This window comes from Myotis myotis, unplaced genomic scaffold, assembly GCF_014108235.1.
Source record: "Myotis myotis isolate mMyoMyo1 unplaced genomic scaffold, mMyoMyo1.p scaffold_m19_p_8, whole genome shotgun sequence".
Classification (NCBI taxonomy): domain Eukaryota; kingdom Metazoa; phylum Chordata; class Mammalia; order Chiroptera; family Vespertilionidae; genus Myotis; species Myotis myotis.
In genome coordinates this window covers 6,886,220-6,902,372 of record NW_023416390.1, presented here as the reverse complement: position 1 = coordinate 6,902,372, position 16,153 = coordinate 6,886,220, and the positions used below count along the sequence as shown (strand labels likewise).

At 35.6% G+C, this 16,153-nt stretch overlaps 1 protein-coding gene across 3 annotated transcripts in view; it reads left to right on the top strand.

Moving 5' to 3' along the window:
* SF3B1 (splicing factor 3b subunit 1) overlaps nucleotides 1-15,863 on the top strand; it is a 32,869-nt gene extending 17,006 nt beyond the window's left edge. For 2 of the 3 annotated variants that reach the window (XM_036319335.1, XM_036319336.1), the window contains 17 exons: nucleotides 1,077-1,411; nucleotides 2,635-2,832; nucleotides 2,933-3,034; nucleotides 3,564-3,743; nucleotides 4,715-4,801; nucleotides 4,926-5,196; nucleotides 5,472-5,617; nucleotides 5,713-5,859; nucleotides 6,000-6,125; nucleotides 6,576-6,797; nucleotides 7,073-7,255; nucleotides 7,336-7,447; nucleotides 8,850-8,970; nucleotides 9,291-9,422; nucleotides 10,787-11,059; nucleotides 13,024-13,240; nucleotides 13,506-15,863. In XM_036319335.1, coding sequence (XP_036175228.1) covers nucleotides 1,077-1,411; nucleotides 2,635-2,832; nucleotides 2,933-3,034; nucleotides 3,564-3,743; nucleotides 4,715-4,801; nucleotides 4,926-5,196; nucleotides 5,472-5,617; nucleotides 5,713-5,859; nucleotides 6,000-6,125; nucleotides 6,576-6,797; nucleotides 7,073-7,255; nucleotides 7,336-7,447; nucleotides 8,850-8,970; nucleotides 9,291-9,422; nucleotides 10,787-11,059; nucleotides 13,024-13,240; nucleotides 13,506-13,664 — 3,011 coding nt within the window. In that variant the 3' untranslated portion in view covers nucleotides 13,665-15,863. Of the gene's footprint in view, nucleotides 1-1,076; nucleotides 1,412-2,634; nucleotides 2,833-2,932; nucleotides 3,035-3,563; nucleotides 3,744-4,714; nucleotides 4,802-4,925; nucleotides 5,197-5,471; nucleotides 5,618-5,712; nucleotides 5,860-5,999; nucleotides 6,126-6,575; nucleotides 6,798-7,072; nucleotides 7,256-7,335; nucleotides 7,448-8,385; nucleotides 8,456-8,849; nucleotides 8,971-9,290; nucleotides 9,423-10,786; nucleotides 11,060-13,023; nucleotides 13,241-13,505 lie in introns of those variants that run through there. The other variant, XR_004969306.1, reaches the window with a different exon arrangement.
* The last annotated feature ends 290 nt before the right edge of the window (nucleotides 15,864-16,153 follow it).

Here is a 16,153-nt window from a genome sequence, read left to right as displayed (position 1 = left end):
AAAAGGGGACATATGTAATACTTTCAGCAATAAATACTTAAAAAAACAACTGAGCAGATCAAATGCCTAATTCTTTTCCTTTCTTGAGGAGATTTAAAATTTAAGAAAAACATTAGGAAGAAGTAAAGTTTGTAGGTCATAACCTTTTTTTTATTGTGTAAAGTATATATAACATGAAATTTACCATTTTAAGTGTACAAGTAAGTGGCATTAAGTACATTCACAGTGTTGTGCAACCATCACCAGTATTCATTTCTAGAACATTTTCATCATCCCAAACAGAAATTCCATATCCATAAAGTAATAACTCCCCATTTTTGTCTCCTTAAACTCTGTTCTACTTTTTGTATTTATGACTTTTCCCAAATCTTTTTTTGTATTAACCCTTTAAAGCTCTATTTCTTTAACTGTTTATGAGAGCTGTGGCAAGTTAAGATTTCGTAGTACATCTGCTGTATTAAAATTTATTTACAGCCCTGGCTGGTTTGGCTCAATGGATAGAGCGTTGGCTTGTGGACTGAAGGATCCTGGGTTCTGTTCCGGTCAGGGGCACATGCCTAGGTTGCAGGCTCGATACCCAGTTGGGGTGTGCAGGAGGCAGCCAATCAATGATTCTCATCATTGATGTTTCTATCTCTCTCGTTTCCTCTCTGAAATCAATAAAAATATTTTTAAAAAATTTATTTGCAGAATATTTAATGATATGGGAGAGAACTTGCCATGCAATGGATGAAAGAAGCAATATAGAATTTACACACAAAACAAGCTCAGCTGTATATCTCAGCTGTATGGGGAAATGAAAAGAGTGGTTGTGATATTAAGGGTGGTTAAAAAATACTTTGTTTTCCCATTTCTTAATGTTTGCTAGGTATTGTTTCTATAGTCAGTGGAAAAGGAACAAAAATTAGTGAAGGGGGAGGATAAATATGAAACATTTAAACCTAAAATGGGCCTGCATTTTAGGAATATTCTGCTTTTGAAATTGATCACCTTGAGTATGTTAGCTGTTTGAGAATAAAAAGTAAATTTTTGATGCTTAAAACTTTAGACATTAACACTTTTTTTTTTTTTTAAAGATACTCCTGGGCATGGAAGTGGATGGGCTGAGACGCCTCGAACAGATCGAGGTGGAGATTCAATTGGTGAAACACCCACTCCTGGAGCCAGTAAAAGGAAATCACGTTGGGATGAAACACCAGCTAGTCAGATGGGCGGAAGCACTCCTGTTCTGACCCCGGGGAAAACACCAATTGGCACACCAGCCATGAACATGGCTACCCCTACTCCAGGTCACATAATGAGTATGACTCCTGAACAGCTTCAGGCTTGGCGTTGGGAGAGAGAAATTGATGAGAGAAATCGCCCACTTTCTGATGAAGAATTAGATGCTATGTTTCCAGAAGGATATAAGGTAATAACATGGAATATGAATTTAGGATATAAAATAGGAATTTTAAGTATTCTTTCAAGAAATTTATAAGTCAGGTTTGCACTGGCCTTGTGTAAACTTACTACTATCATTACATTCTTTTAGCTGTTTCCAAGTATATTTCAGTTCCAAAAAGTAATAGGAGTGAAAATAAATTACATGGAACTTTTTATTACTTTTGGAAGGTGAGAAATCTCCTGGACTTCTAAGACCATATACTTTGAGAAATGCTGATTTGGGGGTATGGAATAGCTTGCTGCTTCAGTTTATTGGTGATCCCAGGATTAAGCTCACATTGGGTTAGGATTATTTAACTTGGTGCCTCACAAGATTTTGTGTATGTAACAAGTTCATGGATTGCCAGTGAACACAGAATATTCTCTCTTTACCATAGCAATTTGAAGTTTATTTTTAACTATAAAATTTTCTAGGTCCCTGGGGCTCAAGGATCACCATTTGCTAGTCTGAAGGCAGTCTGGGCATGTAGATGGTGTCATAACCAGGGCTGGAACTTACATCATTTATGGCCTTTTCAGAGCCTTTTCTGCCAATGCCCATTACTTTTTAACAGTTCATATGTCTTTTCCCCCTTATTAGGTTTGTTTTAAGGTGTTTAAGTATTATGAATTTCTGCTTTATAACTTTTTGTAGTCACCCATAAAGTGGGTGTAGACATTCTGCACCTGTGTTGACTGCCTGTGTTGTCAATTGCAGTCATTGATTTCCTTAATAGAAATAGGAGGGAAAAAATCCTCTTTAGTGAATCTTCAGTGAAATTTCTTTGACTTATTCAAATGGTGTGTATTTTACAAGGCTTTGGTAAATGTTTTTAGTTTGCATGCATTTATTTGATTTCTGTAAAGCGACTTAAATATTTAAGACTTGATTTTGGTGTCATGATTTTTGTTTTATTATTAAAACCAACATGTTTATATATGTTAATGTTTGAAAGTGATCAGAATTTTATAATATGCTTCATTTTCCTAAATTTCCCACAGTTCTAATATACTTAAGTTTTATTAACAGATGAGAAATATGAATATTTGTCATTAATACTTTAAACTTACAATCAAGATAGGAATTTCTATCTCCAAGCAAAAAGCTTCCTAGTTAATAAACTGTGAAATATTTTTAAAGTGCAAATGTTATTCATTACATTCATCTTTAATCAAGAAAATCCTAAACTGTCTTTTTAACTGTCTTAGGTACTTCCTCCTCCAGCTGGTTATGTTCCTATTCGAACCCCAGCTCGAAAGCTCACAGCCACTCCAACACCTTTGGGTGGTATGACTGGCTTCCACATGCAAACTGAAGACAGAACTATGAAAAGTGTCAACGACCAACCATCAGGAAACCTTCCCTTTTTAAAACCTGATGATATTCAGTACTTTGATAAACTTTTGGTAAGTGATAATAGCAAAAATAAAATAATACCTTTATTTAGGGATTTTAAGTCATCATATCTCAGTCCAACTTTAAATTACTTTCTTTTTACTATATTAGGTTGATGTTGATGAATCAACACTTAGTCCAGAAGAGCAAAAAGAGAGAAAAATCATGAAATTGCTTTTAAAAATTAAGAATGGTACACCTCCAATGAGAAAGGTAAGTGCCAATTCATTAAGTCATCATCTTAATTATAATTTTATGTTTAGAAATGTATTAACTTCTTCAGCTTTACCAAGGGCATAGTATGAGTGAAATAAAGATATGTAATAAGAAGGACCTAGCTTTTTAATCAAGGAATTTTATGCTAATAGAGATATTGAAAAATGAGATTCTCTTTTTTTGTCCTAAGGCATTTAAAACATGCTGAAGACTCAAGCAAATTAGTGGGATTATATGAGGAATTGTAATAGTATCCTATATGGCTTGAAGATGGGTGGGTAATCTTTTATAGGGAGATTAAGGAATTTTATAACTCCATTGGCCATTGTTCTGTTACCTTTTATTAACTGAAACATTAAACTTCTGTCATAGGAATTCACACTTCAGAGTAATTTTAATGGGAATGAACTTAAGCTACTCTGTGTAAAATGCCTGTAAAGATTAAGTTACAGACAATTATGGATTAATTGGCTTGTTCTAAATGCTTAATTACAAAGAAACACCTTTTATTCTTTTTGTCCCCCAGGCTGCATTGCGTCAGATTACTGATAAAGCTCGTGAATTTGGAGCTGGTCCTCTGTTTAATCAGATCCTTCCTCTACTGATGTCTCCTACACTTGAGGATCAAGAACGTCATTTGCTTGTCAAAGTTATTGATAGAATATTATACAAACTGGATGACTTAGTTCGACCATATGTGCATAAGGTTTGTTGTTCTCAAGTAGTGTTTCTAGTGGTTTGATATTTAAAAAAAACAAAACATTTTATTGATTATTTTACAGAGAGGAAGGGAGAGGGATAGAGAGTTAGAAACATCGATGAGAGAGAAACATTGATCAGCTGCCTTCTGCACACCCCCTACTAGGGATGTGCCCCAAACCAAGGTACATGCCCTTGACCGGAATCGAACCTGGACCCTTGAGTCCGCAGGCCGACGCTGTATCCACTGAGCCAAACTGGCTAAGGCTGGTTTGATATTTTTAATATGAAAGGAATTAATGAAGTTTTTTTTTACCAACTTAAATGTATTTGTGCAATTTAAAATTTCTTATAAAAGCAATAGCTAATGCTGTATGTTTACAATAAAAAGGGAAATTTTACCGGCTTGCAAGACAGAGTTATCAATGTTCAATTTATATGTCTTCCCAGACATTTTTCATTTCCCAAGCATGTATCACACATACAAAAATATGTGTATAGGTAGACGTAACATTTTGCCCTCTTTACTAAAATGGGTTCATATTACTACTCATTTTTTTTATTTGCTTGATTGATACTAGATTAGGATGAGAAAATTTGTTTTGATAGCATGGCTTTTAGTGTTAAACATTTGTTTTTGCTTGTGGCAGTTATGGATTAGAATTCTAAAGTGCAGCCCAGCCCGCGTGCTCAGTGATTGAGCATTGACCCATGAACCAGGAGGTCACGATCATCTCCCCTAGTACATCATCATTGATGTTTCCATCTCTCTCCCTCTCTCTGAAACCAGTAGAATTAAAAAGTGCAGATGTATGGCTTTTTAAAGAACAAAGTAAATTTTCTAGTAAAATGAGTTCTATATGCTTGTGGTTTTAGATTACATAAATGACATGCTTTAACAAATTTTCCTAAATTTAATTCTGTTACAAGGGTGGCATCGGTAATTGGTGTGGAAATTCAGTTCTTTCTCTTTTTCAGATCCTTGTGGTCATTGAACCATTGCTGATTGATGAAGATTACTATGCTAGAGTGGAAGGCCGAGAGATTATTTCTAATTTGGCAAAGGTATTTGCATTCTATTTCTAGAGGAGAAAGTTTTGTATCTGTAGATGGGATTATTTGATTTGCAAAGAAATGGTTGAGGGTTAATGTTATCAGCCCATGACTATCCTTTTTTCTTACCTTTTAGGCTGCTGGTCTGGCTACTATGATCTCTACCATGAGACCCGATATAGATAATATGGATGAATATGTTCGTAACACAACAGCTAGAGCTTTTGCTGTTGTAGCTTCTGCCCTGGGCATTCCTTCACTATTGCCCTTCTTAAAAGCTGTGTGCAAAAGCAAGAAGTCCTGGCAAGCGAGACACACTGGTATTAAGATTGTACAGCAGATAGCTATTCTTATGGGCTGTGCCATCTTGCCACATCTGAGAAGTTTAGTTGAAATCATTGAACACGGTAAGTTGTTATATAAATTTGTCTATCTTTATAAGACAGGTGTCCTAAATTTGTATTCCTGATTTGGAGTGATTAATGGAAGGTCTTTAACTGCATAATCACCATAAAGTTTATAATGGGATTTAAAATATTATCTGCTAATAGTTTGCAGTTTATTACCGCTTTTGCCTAATTTTGTCTAATGTGAACAGATTCTGCAGTTAGATTATATTGCTAGATTATGTGGAAATTAAGTAATATTGTTGCTTAGTTAAAACCTGTATTTGGTTTTGTAGGTCTTGTGGATGAGCAGCAGAAAGTTCGGACCATTAGTGCATTGGCCATTGCTGCCTTGGCTGAAGCAGCAACTCCTTATGGTATCGAATCTTTTGATTCTGTGTTGAAGCCTCTATGGAAGGGTATCCGCCAACACAGAGGAAAGGTAGATCCACCAATTAGATTTCTTTTTCCTACTCGTTGAAGCTAACGCAACTTAATTCCAATTTACTAAGTACATATATGTTTATTTTAAAACAGGGTCTGGCTGCCTTCTTAAAGGCTATTGGGTATCTTATTCCTCTCATGGATGCAGAATATGCCAACTACTATACTAGAGAAGTGATGTTAATCCTTATTCGAGAATTCCAATCTCCTGATGAAGAAATGAAGAAAATTGTGCTGAAGGTAATTGTCCCAAATTATTGTTGTTCCAGGTTTGTTCATCTAAATTGGGTGTGTTTTATGGTTCAAAGAGAGTTTTTTAAAAAAAAACCTTACATAGTAAACCAGGACTGTGTTTACAATTATTGTTTTTAACCTTTTAGGTGGTGAAGCAGTGCTGTGGAACAGATGGTGTAGAAGCAAACTACATTAAAACAGAGATTCTTCCTCCCTTTTTTAAACATTTCTGGCAACACAGAATGGCTTTAGATAGAAGAAATTATCGACAGGTAAGCTTTCATTGTAAAAAAAAAATTAAAATCCTTTCAACTAATTTAATTTTTTAGTTAGTTTGAATGCATGTTACATACTATTTTTTTGCCCTGATTACCTCATAGTTTGTATGTGCTTGATTGTGAAAGGAGATGGGTTTTAGTCAGTCAGGTAAGTTCCATATTGATTGTGCATTCTAGTGTACATAACCCAACTCTGAATTGATGTCTTTGTCTAATTAATGAAATGCTTGGTCTGGCTGGGGAAATATGAATGTAATACCTTAAATCACCTCCACTTTGATGCAAGTGTAAATTATTTTGGTTATCTTTCTCTTAAGTTTTAGAAATAGGAGTTGATAGTTCTCAGCATGCTCACTAGCTGAATAGTATTTTTAGAACTTTTGCTTTTCATGTTGTCTATTTCCAAAGAACAATAAATTCAATGCCGCCTCTCCCCCCCTTTAGTTAGTTGATACCACTGTGGAGCTGGCTAACAAAGTAGGAGCAGCAGAAATTATATCCAGGATCGTGGATGATCTGAAAGACGAAGCTGAACAGTACAGAAAAATGGTGATGGAAACCATTGAGAAGATTATGGGCAACTTGGGAGCAGCAGATATTGATCACAAACTTGAAGAACAACTGATTGATGGCATTCTTTATGCTTTTCAAGAACAGACTACAGAGGTAATGATACTAATTAGGACAAGTTGCCACTGACTTTCATACTATAAAAAAAGCATGTTATTTACCAGCACATAACTAGAGAGTAATTGAATTTGAAATAATTTTTAAATGTTCGTGTTCTCTTTCAGTTAGCTATGTGGAAATATTCTACCTTAAATTTTCACATATTTTGTTAAAAACTGAATATCAGTACATTTCAACCTTTTAGTCACAAACTGAATTCTAGTTCCCAATGAATGTAGCTTTTAAGAATTTAGTTTTCTTTTTTTTTTTAGGACTCAGTAATGTTGAACGGATTTGGCACAGTGGTCAATGCACTTGGCAAACGGGTGAAACCTTACTTGCCTCAGATCTGTGGTACAGTTTTGTGGCGTTTAAATAACAAATCCGCAAAAGTTAGGCAACAGGCAGCTGACTTGATCTCTCGAACTGCTGTTGTTATGAAGACATGCCAAGAGGTAAACTTTTATGTCAGATACTTACTTCTTCACCGTATAGTTTAATGTGAATAGTAACTTTTTAACATTATTTATTACAGGAAAAATTGATGGGGCACTTGGGTGTTGTTTTGTATGAGTATTTGGGTGAAGAGTACCCTGAAGTATTGGGCAGCATTCTTGGAGCACTGAAGGCCATTGTGAATGTAATAGGTATGGAATTTGCTGGTCATGTAAGAATTTTTTTGTTTTGGTTTTTAACTTTTATTTATTTTTTAAGTAAATTATAGAATTATACTTGGGGGTTGAGTAATGATTTCCGGTACCTTTTTTAAAAGTACTTCAAAATTATAGTTAAGTCAGGGGGTGATGTCACAATAGTCTTATCTCCCAAACCCATTTATATTTCACTTTAAAAGAGAAAAGCGGGCAGATTTAGGACCTACAGGAGAGGTGGGGTAGTCACTGCTCAGAAAGTGTCTTGCCTGAAATATATTTGGGGGCAGGAGGACAACGCTGACGTTTTAATTTAGTTTTTTGGACAAAGTATAGATCTATTCAACCTTGAATTAATAAGTGCTGATGGCAGGTTTTTCTGCTTTCTTTCAAGGGTTAGGAACATAACCAGGGAGAAAAGTGAATTGTTCAAGTTGTTTATCTTGTTTTTATTTATATCCAATTCTTTATCCATTCAGTTTTCTAACCCAAACTAAAAACAAGTATATTCCATTTACTTCTGGGTATTTTATTTTTTAAGTTCAGTATGCTGAAATAAATGGTCTTTTGCATTTAATCCTTAATTATAATTGAATATGACTATTGCAAAAGTAACTTCTGTAGGGCAGGAAGTTAAAATAGCTGGCTGTGAAAGCTACTGTTTCCTTTTAGTAAGGGGTTTTTATGCAATATAGGACATCTTTGAACTATTGCACTTACATATAATCCCCAATTCAGTCCTGTCCTCTATACTTACAGTAGCTACTTGGCCAAAAATCAGTTACTTGGCCACTTATGGGGCTAGTTTGCAGGGAGTTGTAAGCCATATTGTTGGTGAGGGAAACATGGGAAAGCAATGGAGAGAGAATCAGAGCAAGCAGTTTTAGTTAGAGCAGGAGCCCCTGCCAGCTGCCTCCTTTTTTCTCTCTTCGTAGGTGTAAGTACCACCCAAGTGTGCCCTGCATTGCAGGGAGACTGGAGATCTGTTTGTTTTGCAGTTAAAGGGTAAGGGGGCCCTTTCTGGAAAATTTTGCTTTAATTTACATGTCTACCTCTGGCTTACATTGTGTATGGCCGGAACATAAGCTGTCCCCATATTTAAATGTCAGTGTACAAAATACATTTCAGAACCAAATAAAACTTTTTTTGTTGTTGAATATCCATCATTCTTTAAATCACTTCACTAATTTCTTTCATTTCTATGCATAATCAGAAATTGTTAATAAAGAGTTAATGACAATTCTAAGTCTGGTCAGAATCTGGGCTTTTTTCTTTTCATAGGCAGCTGTAAGTTTATATTTCTGCCTGGCCACAGATATGATATTGCTAAGTAAAAGGTAAAATGGACAGAGATTGCGGTTCAAATGTTAATTGACAGTGCGTTGGCTCTATTAAATAGGTATGCATAAGATGACTCCACCAATTAAAGATCTGCTGCCTAGACTCACTCCCATCTTAAAGAACAGGCATGAAAAAGTACAAGAGAACTGTATTGATCTTGTTGGGCGTATTGCTGACAGGTAAGAGATTAAACATTTTTATAAGCAGTATTGGTTTTCATATTTAAACACTTTATTTACTTTGCAAGTTTGCTTAACATTGCTAATGTTTGTATATATGGTTAGGTTATCAGTATTAATATTTTCAGTGAAATTTCAATTTGGATGGTACTGGGGGGGCTAGCAATACAGTTTTAAGACTAAATTATCTTTTCTGAAGAGTAATAATTGTTTTTATTTAATGCTTAAAGTGAGTTGGTAATTGTGTTTTGAGAACTGGATTTGTAAATTTACCTTTTAAAACTTACCAGCACAAAAATTTAACTTTTTTTTTTTTTTAGGGGAGCTGAATATGTCTCAGCAAGGGAGTGGATGAGGATTTGCTTTGAGCTTTTGGAGCTCTTAAAAGCTCACAAAAAAGCTATTCGTAGAGCCACTGTCAACACATTTGGTTATATTGCAAAGGCCATCGGGTGAGTACTATTTATTTCCATACACACACACACATATATATGTATATTCTTTTAATCCTCACCCAAGGATGTTTTTCTATTGGTTTTTAGAGAGAGTGAAAGGGAAGGAGGAGCAGGGAGATAGAAAGAGGGAGAGAAAGAGAAACATCAATGAGAGAGACACATCGATTGGTTGCTTCCCGCACACCCTTGACTCAGGGCCCGGAATTGAACCCTTGACCCTTCAGTCTGTGGGCCAACGCTCTAATCTTTGAGCAAAACCAGCCAGGGCATTCATGTATTTATGTATGTATGTATGTATGTATTTTGTAGTAAACCTCTTGTGATGTTGAAAAATGCTTCTATTTCTGTGGAAATTTCTTTTAGGGCATAATGTGAGTAAATGCAGTTGTGAAAGTATCTTTTTTATGCACTAACCTTCAGTTATTGAAGTTTGAGTTAAAACAGGTGGAGGTTTTTGAATTTCGTTTAATCAGTTATTTTCAGAGAGGGAAACTACAACTCTCAAAATAATTTCAAATTTTTGTTGGTGCTTTTTTGGGATAATGCTTGAAATATTAAGGCCCGTTCTTAATTTAAAATTCAGCATAATTTAGGGCTTATGTTAGTGTTTTTAAAATATTTTTAAAAATTAATCCACAGACGACTGAATTATAGCTATTTTATTAATAAATCTAAGGTTATTTGCTTCCATTTCTGTCAGAACCAAACTACAGTCATTGTAGAAAAATGAGGTACTTACATGTACCATGTGGTTCATTAGTAAATGAGTAAATATTTTCAAGCAATAAAACATAGCCAAAGTCATGTTAGATGAAGTCTTCCACCACACCCCGTTTGGCATCAGTGTATTTATTTAGCGTTAATGTAGTCAAGAAATTTGCAATGAATACCTGTTGTGCTAATGTTTATCCCCTGTGTCCCTTTAAGTTTGTGGTCAAATAATGCTTAAAGAAGGAGAATATTTAAGCAAATGTATTTGGGAGGGAAGATAGAAAAGGAAAAGATTTTGTGTGTTGTGGCATGGGTATTACTGTAAGGTTGCCTCATTCTACTGGCCGTGGTTTGAACACTCAATCAATCTGACCATTTAATTAAATCTTATATTTAAAGAAATTTACTAAAGGCTCAAAATTACTTTTGAAAGTGAATACATTTGAATTTTTCTTTAAAATGGGACATTTTAATTTAAATGTTCTTAAGTAGAAACAATGCCAGTGACTTGAAAATATTGTACTTTATCATAAAATTACTAAGTTCCCAGTGATTATTTACTGTAGTTTCATTTCTTTGCATTGTTCTTTTCCCTCTGAAAACCGTTTTGACCTTTAATCTAACAGTTTGCTGACATTTATTTTTTTCAGCCCTCATGATGTGTTGGCTACACTTTTAAACAACCTCAAAGTTCAGGAAAGGCAGAACAGAGTGTGTACCACTGTAGCAATAGCTATTGTCGCTGAAACATGTTCACCCTTCACAGTGCTCCCTGCCTTAATGAATGAGTACAGAGTTCCTGAGCTCAATGTTCAAAACGGAGTGTTAAAGTCCCTTTCCTTCTTGTTCGAATATATTGGTGAAATGGGCAAGGACTACATTTATGCTGTCACACCATTACTGGAAGATGCTTTAATGGATAGGTAAGTGACTTGAATGAAGTGCAAGAAATAGTTATAATTCTTGCTTTAGTTTAGAATTTATGGAAATAATTATTATGGGACCTGTTAGTTATGATGTAGTTAAAGGGGAATGCTCCCCTGAATGAAACTATGACTATTGTTATCTTCAAATAATATAAATGCTACAAGGGCCCCCTTTCCTTTCATATGTTAGACTAAATACATTTTGAAGACCAGCAATTGATCAACTTTTATTTTAAAAATAACTAGTCATAATAATTAGAGAATGAGGAGCATGGCCTTATTGGTGTGGCAGAGACCTGATCTTTTTAGCTTTTGTTATTGCAGACGAAGCAAAGATTTCTGTTAGACTTTTGAACTACTGAACATAGCTGGCCAGAGCCACACTGTTCCCATTGTATGCCCCAAATTATTCAGATGGTGAGCTGATACACTACTGCTTGAGTTATTTGACAGTAGATTCCTGATACCTTTAACCATCTAGGCCAATGATGGTGAGCCTTTTGAGCTCGGCGTGTCAGCGTTTTGAAAAACCCTAACTTAACTCTGGTGCCGTGTCACATATAGAAATTTTTTGATATTTGCAATCATAGTAAAACAAAGACTTATATTTTTGATGTTTATTTTATATATTTAAATGCCATTTAACAGAAAAATCAACCAAAAAAATGAGTTCACGTGTCATAGGTTCGCCATCACTGATCTAGGACTAACATAATTTTTAATCACAAAAGTAATTAAAGGAAAAATAAGTTACTTAAATTAGAGCCCATTCAGTTAGTTACTTGTTTACAGATTCAAGTTACTCATTAATGATCTTCCAAAAGGGAGACTTAACAGACTCAACAAGTTACCACAAGTAACTTGTAAGGCCTGGGGACGGAATAAGAATCATGTTCTTTATAAGCCTGCCCAGCTGGAGCTAGTAAAGTAGGAGTACGTCATACTTACTCCATATGGTTCAGTGAGATGTGTCTGCATCAGAGTGCAGTCACTGATGTGTGACTGAAGTTAAAAATCATGTGGAGGGGTGACAAAGTGTCAAAAATTACTAAGTGAAAAGGAAAAATATTTTAGTTGGGAAATGTATTCATGAGGAATACTGCCTTGATATGTATGAAGCTTAATATATTAAACGTTATTACAGTAGATAAAAGTAATAAGGATACTAGTAAAGTTCAAGTATTTTTTTTTCTTCTATCTTTTAAGATATTCTAACTACTACCTTTGAGGGCAAAGAGCATGAACTCATTTTTATGTCCCGGTTCTGCCATTTGGTTGATTTGCATATTAGGCTTTATTATATAGGATTTTAAATCTTCACCTGAAGATATTTTTTCCATTGATTTTGAGAGAGGGAAAGACTGAGAGAAATATTGATGTGAGAGAAACAGATTGGTTGCCTCCTGCACGCACCCCGACAAGGGCCCAGTCCAGGGAGGAGCCTGCAACTGAGGTAGTGCCCTTGACCGGAATCAAACCCGGTACCCTTCAGTCCGCATGCCCACCCTTTATTCACTGAGCCAAACGGCTAGGGCACCAAATTGCATTCTTGAATGAAACTTAGAACATATGAGGTCAGGGATTTGATTTTAATTTTGTTACCTATTTTATCCCAGTATTGAATTACTTCTAAAGATTTTCAATTTATAGAGTTTAAGATGCGATATTACTGTTCATTTAGTAGCCTACTAACATATACACTGCACAAGGCTCTCACAGTCTTACTCTTTTCAAAGGTCTGTTAGAAAATAATGGCTTATTTTTTAGCCCTGGTGAGATTTGAGTCATTAGAAATTCTCAGGTAGAACCGTTAGTCACTCTAAAAGCTTTCCATATCAGATGTCAGGTGTGAGGCGGACTCTGTTCCATGCACTGAACTTCAGTTAGTTTCTAATGGGTGGTGAATACTTCCAGTAAAATGAAGACTGTATCTAACAAAGAGGTTTTTTTTTCCATTGCAGGGACCTTGTACACAGACAGACGGCTAGTGCGGTGGTGCAACACATGTCACTGGGGGTTTATGGATTTGGTTGTGAAGATTCGCTGAATCACTTGTTGAACTATGTATGGCCCAATGTGTTTGAGACATCTCCCCATGTAATCCAGGCAGTTATGGGAGCCCTGGAGGGCTTGAGAGTTGCTATTGGACCATGTAGAATGTTGCAGTATTGTTTACAGGTAGGTTAAAGATTTTGAAAAGATAACGCAATGAAAAAAGTAATTTAGTTGAATTAAGTCACTGTTCCTAATTTTTAATGGGGTACATTGTGCCACATGGGACAACAGTTGTGGGGAGGGGGAATTAGATTTTGCTCACTGCAGTTTTGTGCAGTTGTTGTGTCTTAAAGTGAAGTGTTTGGAATCATGTATTTATGGTTTGTTATTTTAAGGTTGTGTGTGTTCTTTGAAAATTGAAATAACGTAATCTTTTTAATTATTCTAGGGTTTGTTTCACCCAGCCCGGAAGGTCAGAGATGTGTATTGGAAAATTTACAACTCCATCTACATTGGTTCACAGGATGCTCTCATAGCACATTACCCAAGAATCTACAATGATGATAAGAACACCTATATTCGTTATGAACTTGACTATATCTTATAATTTTGTTGTTTATTTTGTGTTTAATGCACAGCTACTTCACACCTTATACTTGCTTCGACTTGGTGATGTACACTTTTAAACATTGCAGATGAGCATAAAACTGGTCCTAGAGGAAGAGCTAGAAATCCAGTAGCATGATTTTTAAATAACCTGTCTTTGTTGTTGATGTTAAACAGTAAATGCCAGTAGTGACCAAGAACACAGGGACTACACACACTATACTGGAGGGGTTTCATTTTTAATTCATCTTTATGAAGATTTAGAATTCATTCCTTGTGTTTAAAGGGAATGTTTGAGAAATAAAACATTTGTGTACAAAATGCTAACTTGTGTGTGTTTTTTGAACATGACTTGTAAAATGCAGGAACTTTGATAAAGTATTGGTTTGTGTAGAATAAATGGCTTAATTTCATTTTCTGTCACCTGGTTTATAGAAAGTAGCAGAATATAAACTATATAAAGTGATATGGCGTCTTTGTCCAATGTTACTGTTCTGTTGATAATGCCAATGAGAAGAGTAGCTTTTGGGGTGTTCATCTCAAATTAGCACAACTGTTCCATCACCATAGAAAATATATCACCTTTGCTGAACTGTCTTGAATATTATTATTTTGCACTTACATAGCGCCTTTCATCTCTTGAATTCTCAAAATGCTTTATGAACACGTTTAAGGAAAGTGATTCAAGTCATGTCCAGCTGTTGATGAGTGTGCATTTAGGAAGTGGAGAAGGTATCTTTTTAAGACTGCTTTCTACCTATTGGGAGTGAGGCTACCTAAGGAATGCTGCTAGAATAAGCCAGCCTTTGGGCTCTTTTCCATGTCATAAGCCACTAAACAATGTGTTCAATAAATACCTGCTGAGCACCTACTGTGTACTAGCCACTGTGCTTAGTGTGTGGGATGCAAAGGTGCCTTTGCCCTGGCCCTTAATGCAGTATAATGGGGAAGGTGCGAGACATCTCGGTACGTGTTACGTATTCCGTGCTATGATACACCATTGCAGCAGCTGAAATGTCTGCTTAGTTTTGCATTAGTAATTAGATAAATTGGTGTATAGGGGTCAAGCCATTAAGTTCTAGAGGAACCAAGCATTTAGGCAATAGTGTTATTTGGCAAGTACTTTAAGTATATTTTTAGCTTTTCCTAATTTCCTGGCTTTTGTCCTTTTCTACCCATGGCTGTTTTGTTTTGTCTCCCTATGCTAGCCCTTCTGTGAACTCTTAAGGGGACCTAAGATTCTGCAGCAGCACATGCCTGGGAGACTGCCACTGTAAGTAAAATCGCACGGGGACTAGGAGGTTTGTTCCTTGACCTGCTAACATCCAGGATCCCTGTTTTGAAGGTTACATGAGAAACAGTTTGTAATTGGCTGACTTATAAAATCAATATTGAGCATTAGTTGACTCTCCAGGAAGAATTTGTAACTTCTTGTGTTCCTTGTATAAAATAACTTTGTGACAACAGGTCAGTATGTACTAAAACACGATTTCCAAAGTCATTTTTCTAAGAAGTTTTTGCAACTTTAAATCTTGCTGTTCTCTATAGTTTCTGACAGATGGCCTTCAGTAATTAGTAATCATGAAAATGAACACAATTAGATTTCAAAGCCAAAATTTGATTTTAAATCAGTCTTGGGGGAATTTAGTTATATTTTTCACTTCAAGTACTTCTATAACTTCAGTTTGCTTGGGCCCATGTTTTTATGGAAACTCAGTGCTTTGCAGACAGAGGCACTGTGGAGCAAAAGAGACTACTAGCCACCTTAAGTGACTTTTTACTTTGCAAATAGTTTGAGGACAGAGATGAAGGAAATACTGAAGGCTACGACCTTCATAGTTGGGACCAAATAGAGGCTCACAGATATTTGCATTATTTTATATGCTTGTTGAATAATGAAAGCATTTTGTGACACATGAAAGACGCTATGTGAAGTTTAACTATCTTTCAAAAACTTCCTTTTGCACTTTCTTTTGGTGTTTCTTAAAGCCAAACTTAAACAGGAAGAAATATAATGTTCTTAAGGGAACAGTGGGTGGGTCTTTCTGGGGGCTCTTGTTGGTTTTTCTGTAAGCCCTCCAATGGAATTGATCTCTTTGGCTGTTCAATTTTTTTCATATTGTATTTTTAAAATTTGTTGTATGGTGCCATGTGAGCATCACGTACCACCAAATGAATAAAACTTATTATATCTAAAGTCTTTAGACCAGTTTTTGATTGTAGTTGACTCTGTTTCTGCCGTACTACACATCGTGCTACACTCCGTTGTGGTTGGGCCATTTTAATAATACCTCTTTGGGTTGTTTTTCCAAACAAGGGAACTTAATGTTGAAAAAGCAAATAAGAAACTGAAAAAATTGCAGCCACATAGGTTTCTGATGCCTTTTAAACCACAAAAGGTTAAAAGGAGCAGAAACTACCATTATCACAGGGCTTCTCAACCATGGCGTTATCAACATTTGGGCCAGATAAGTCTTTGCTGGGGGGTGC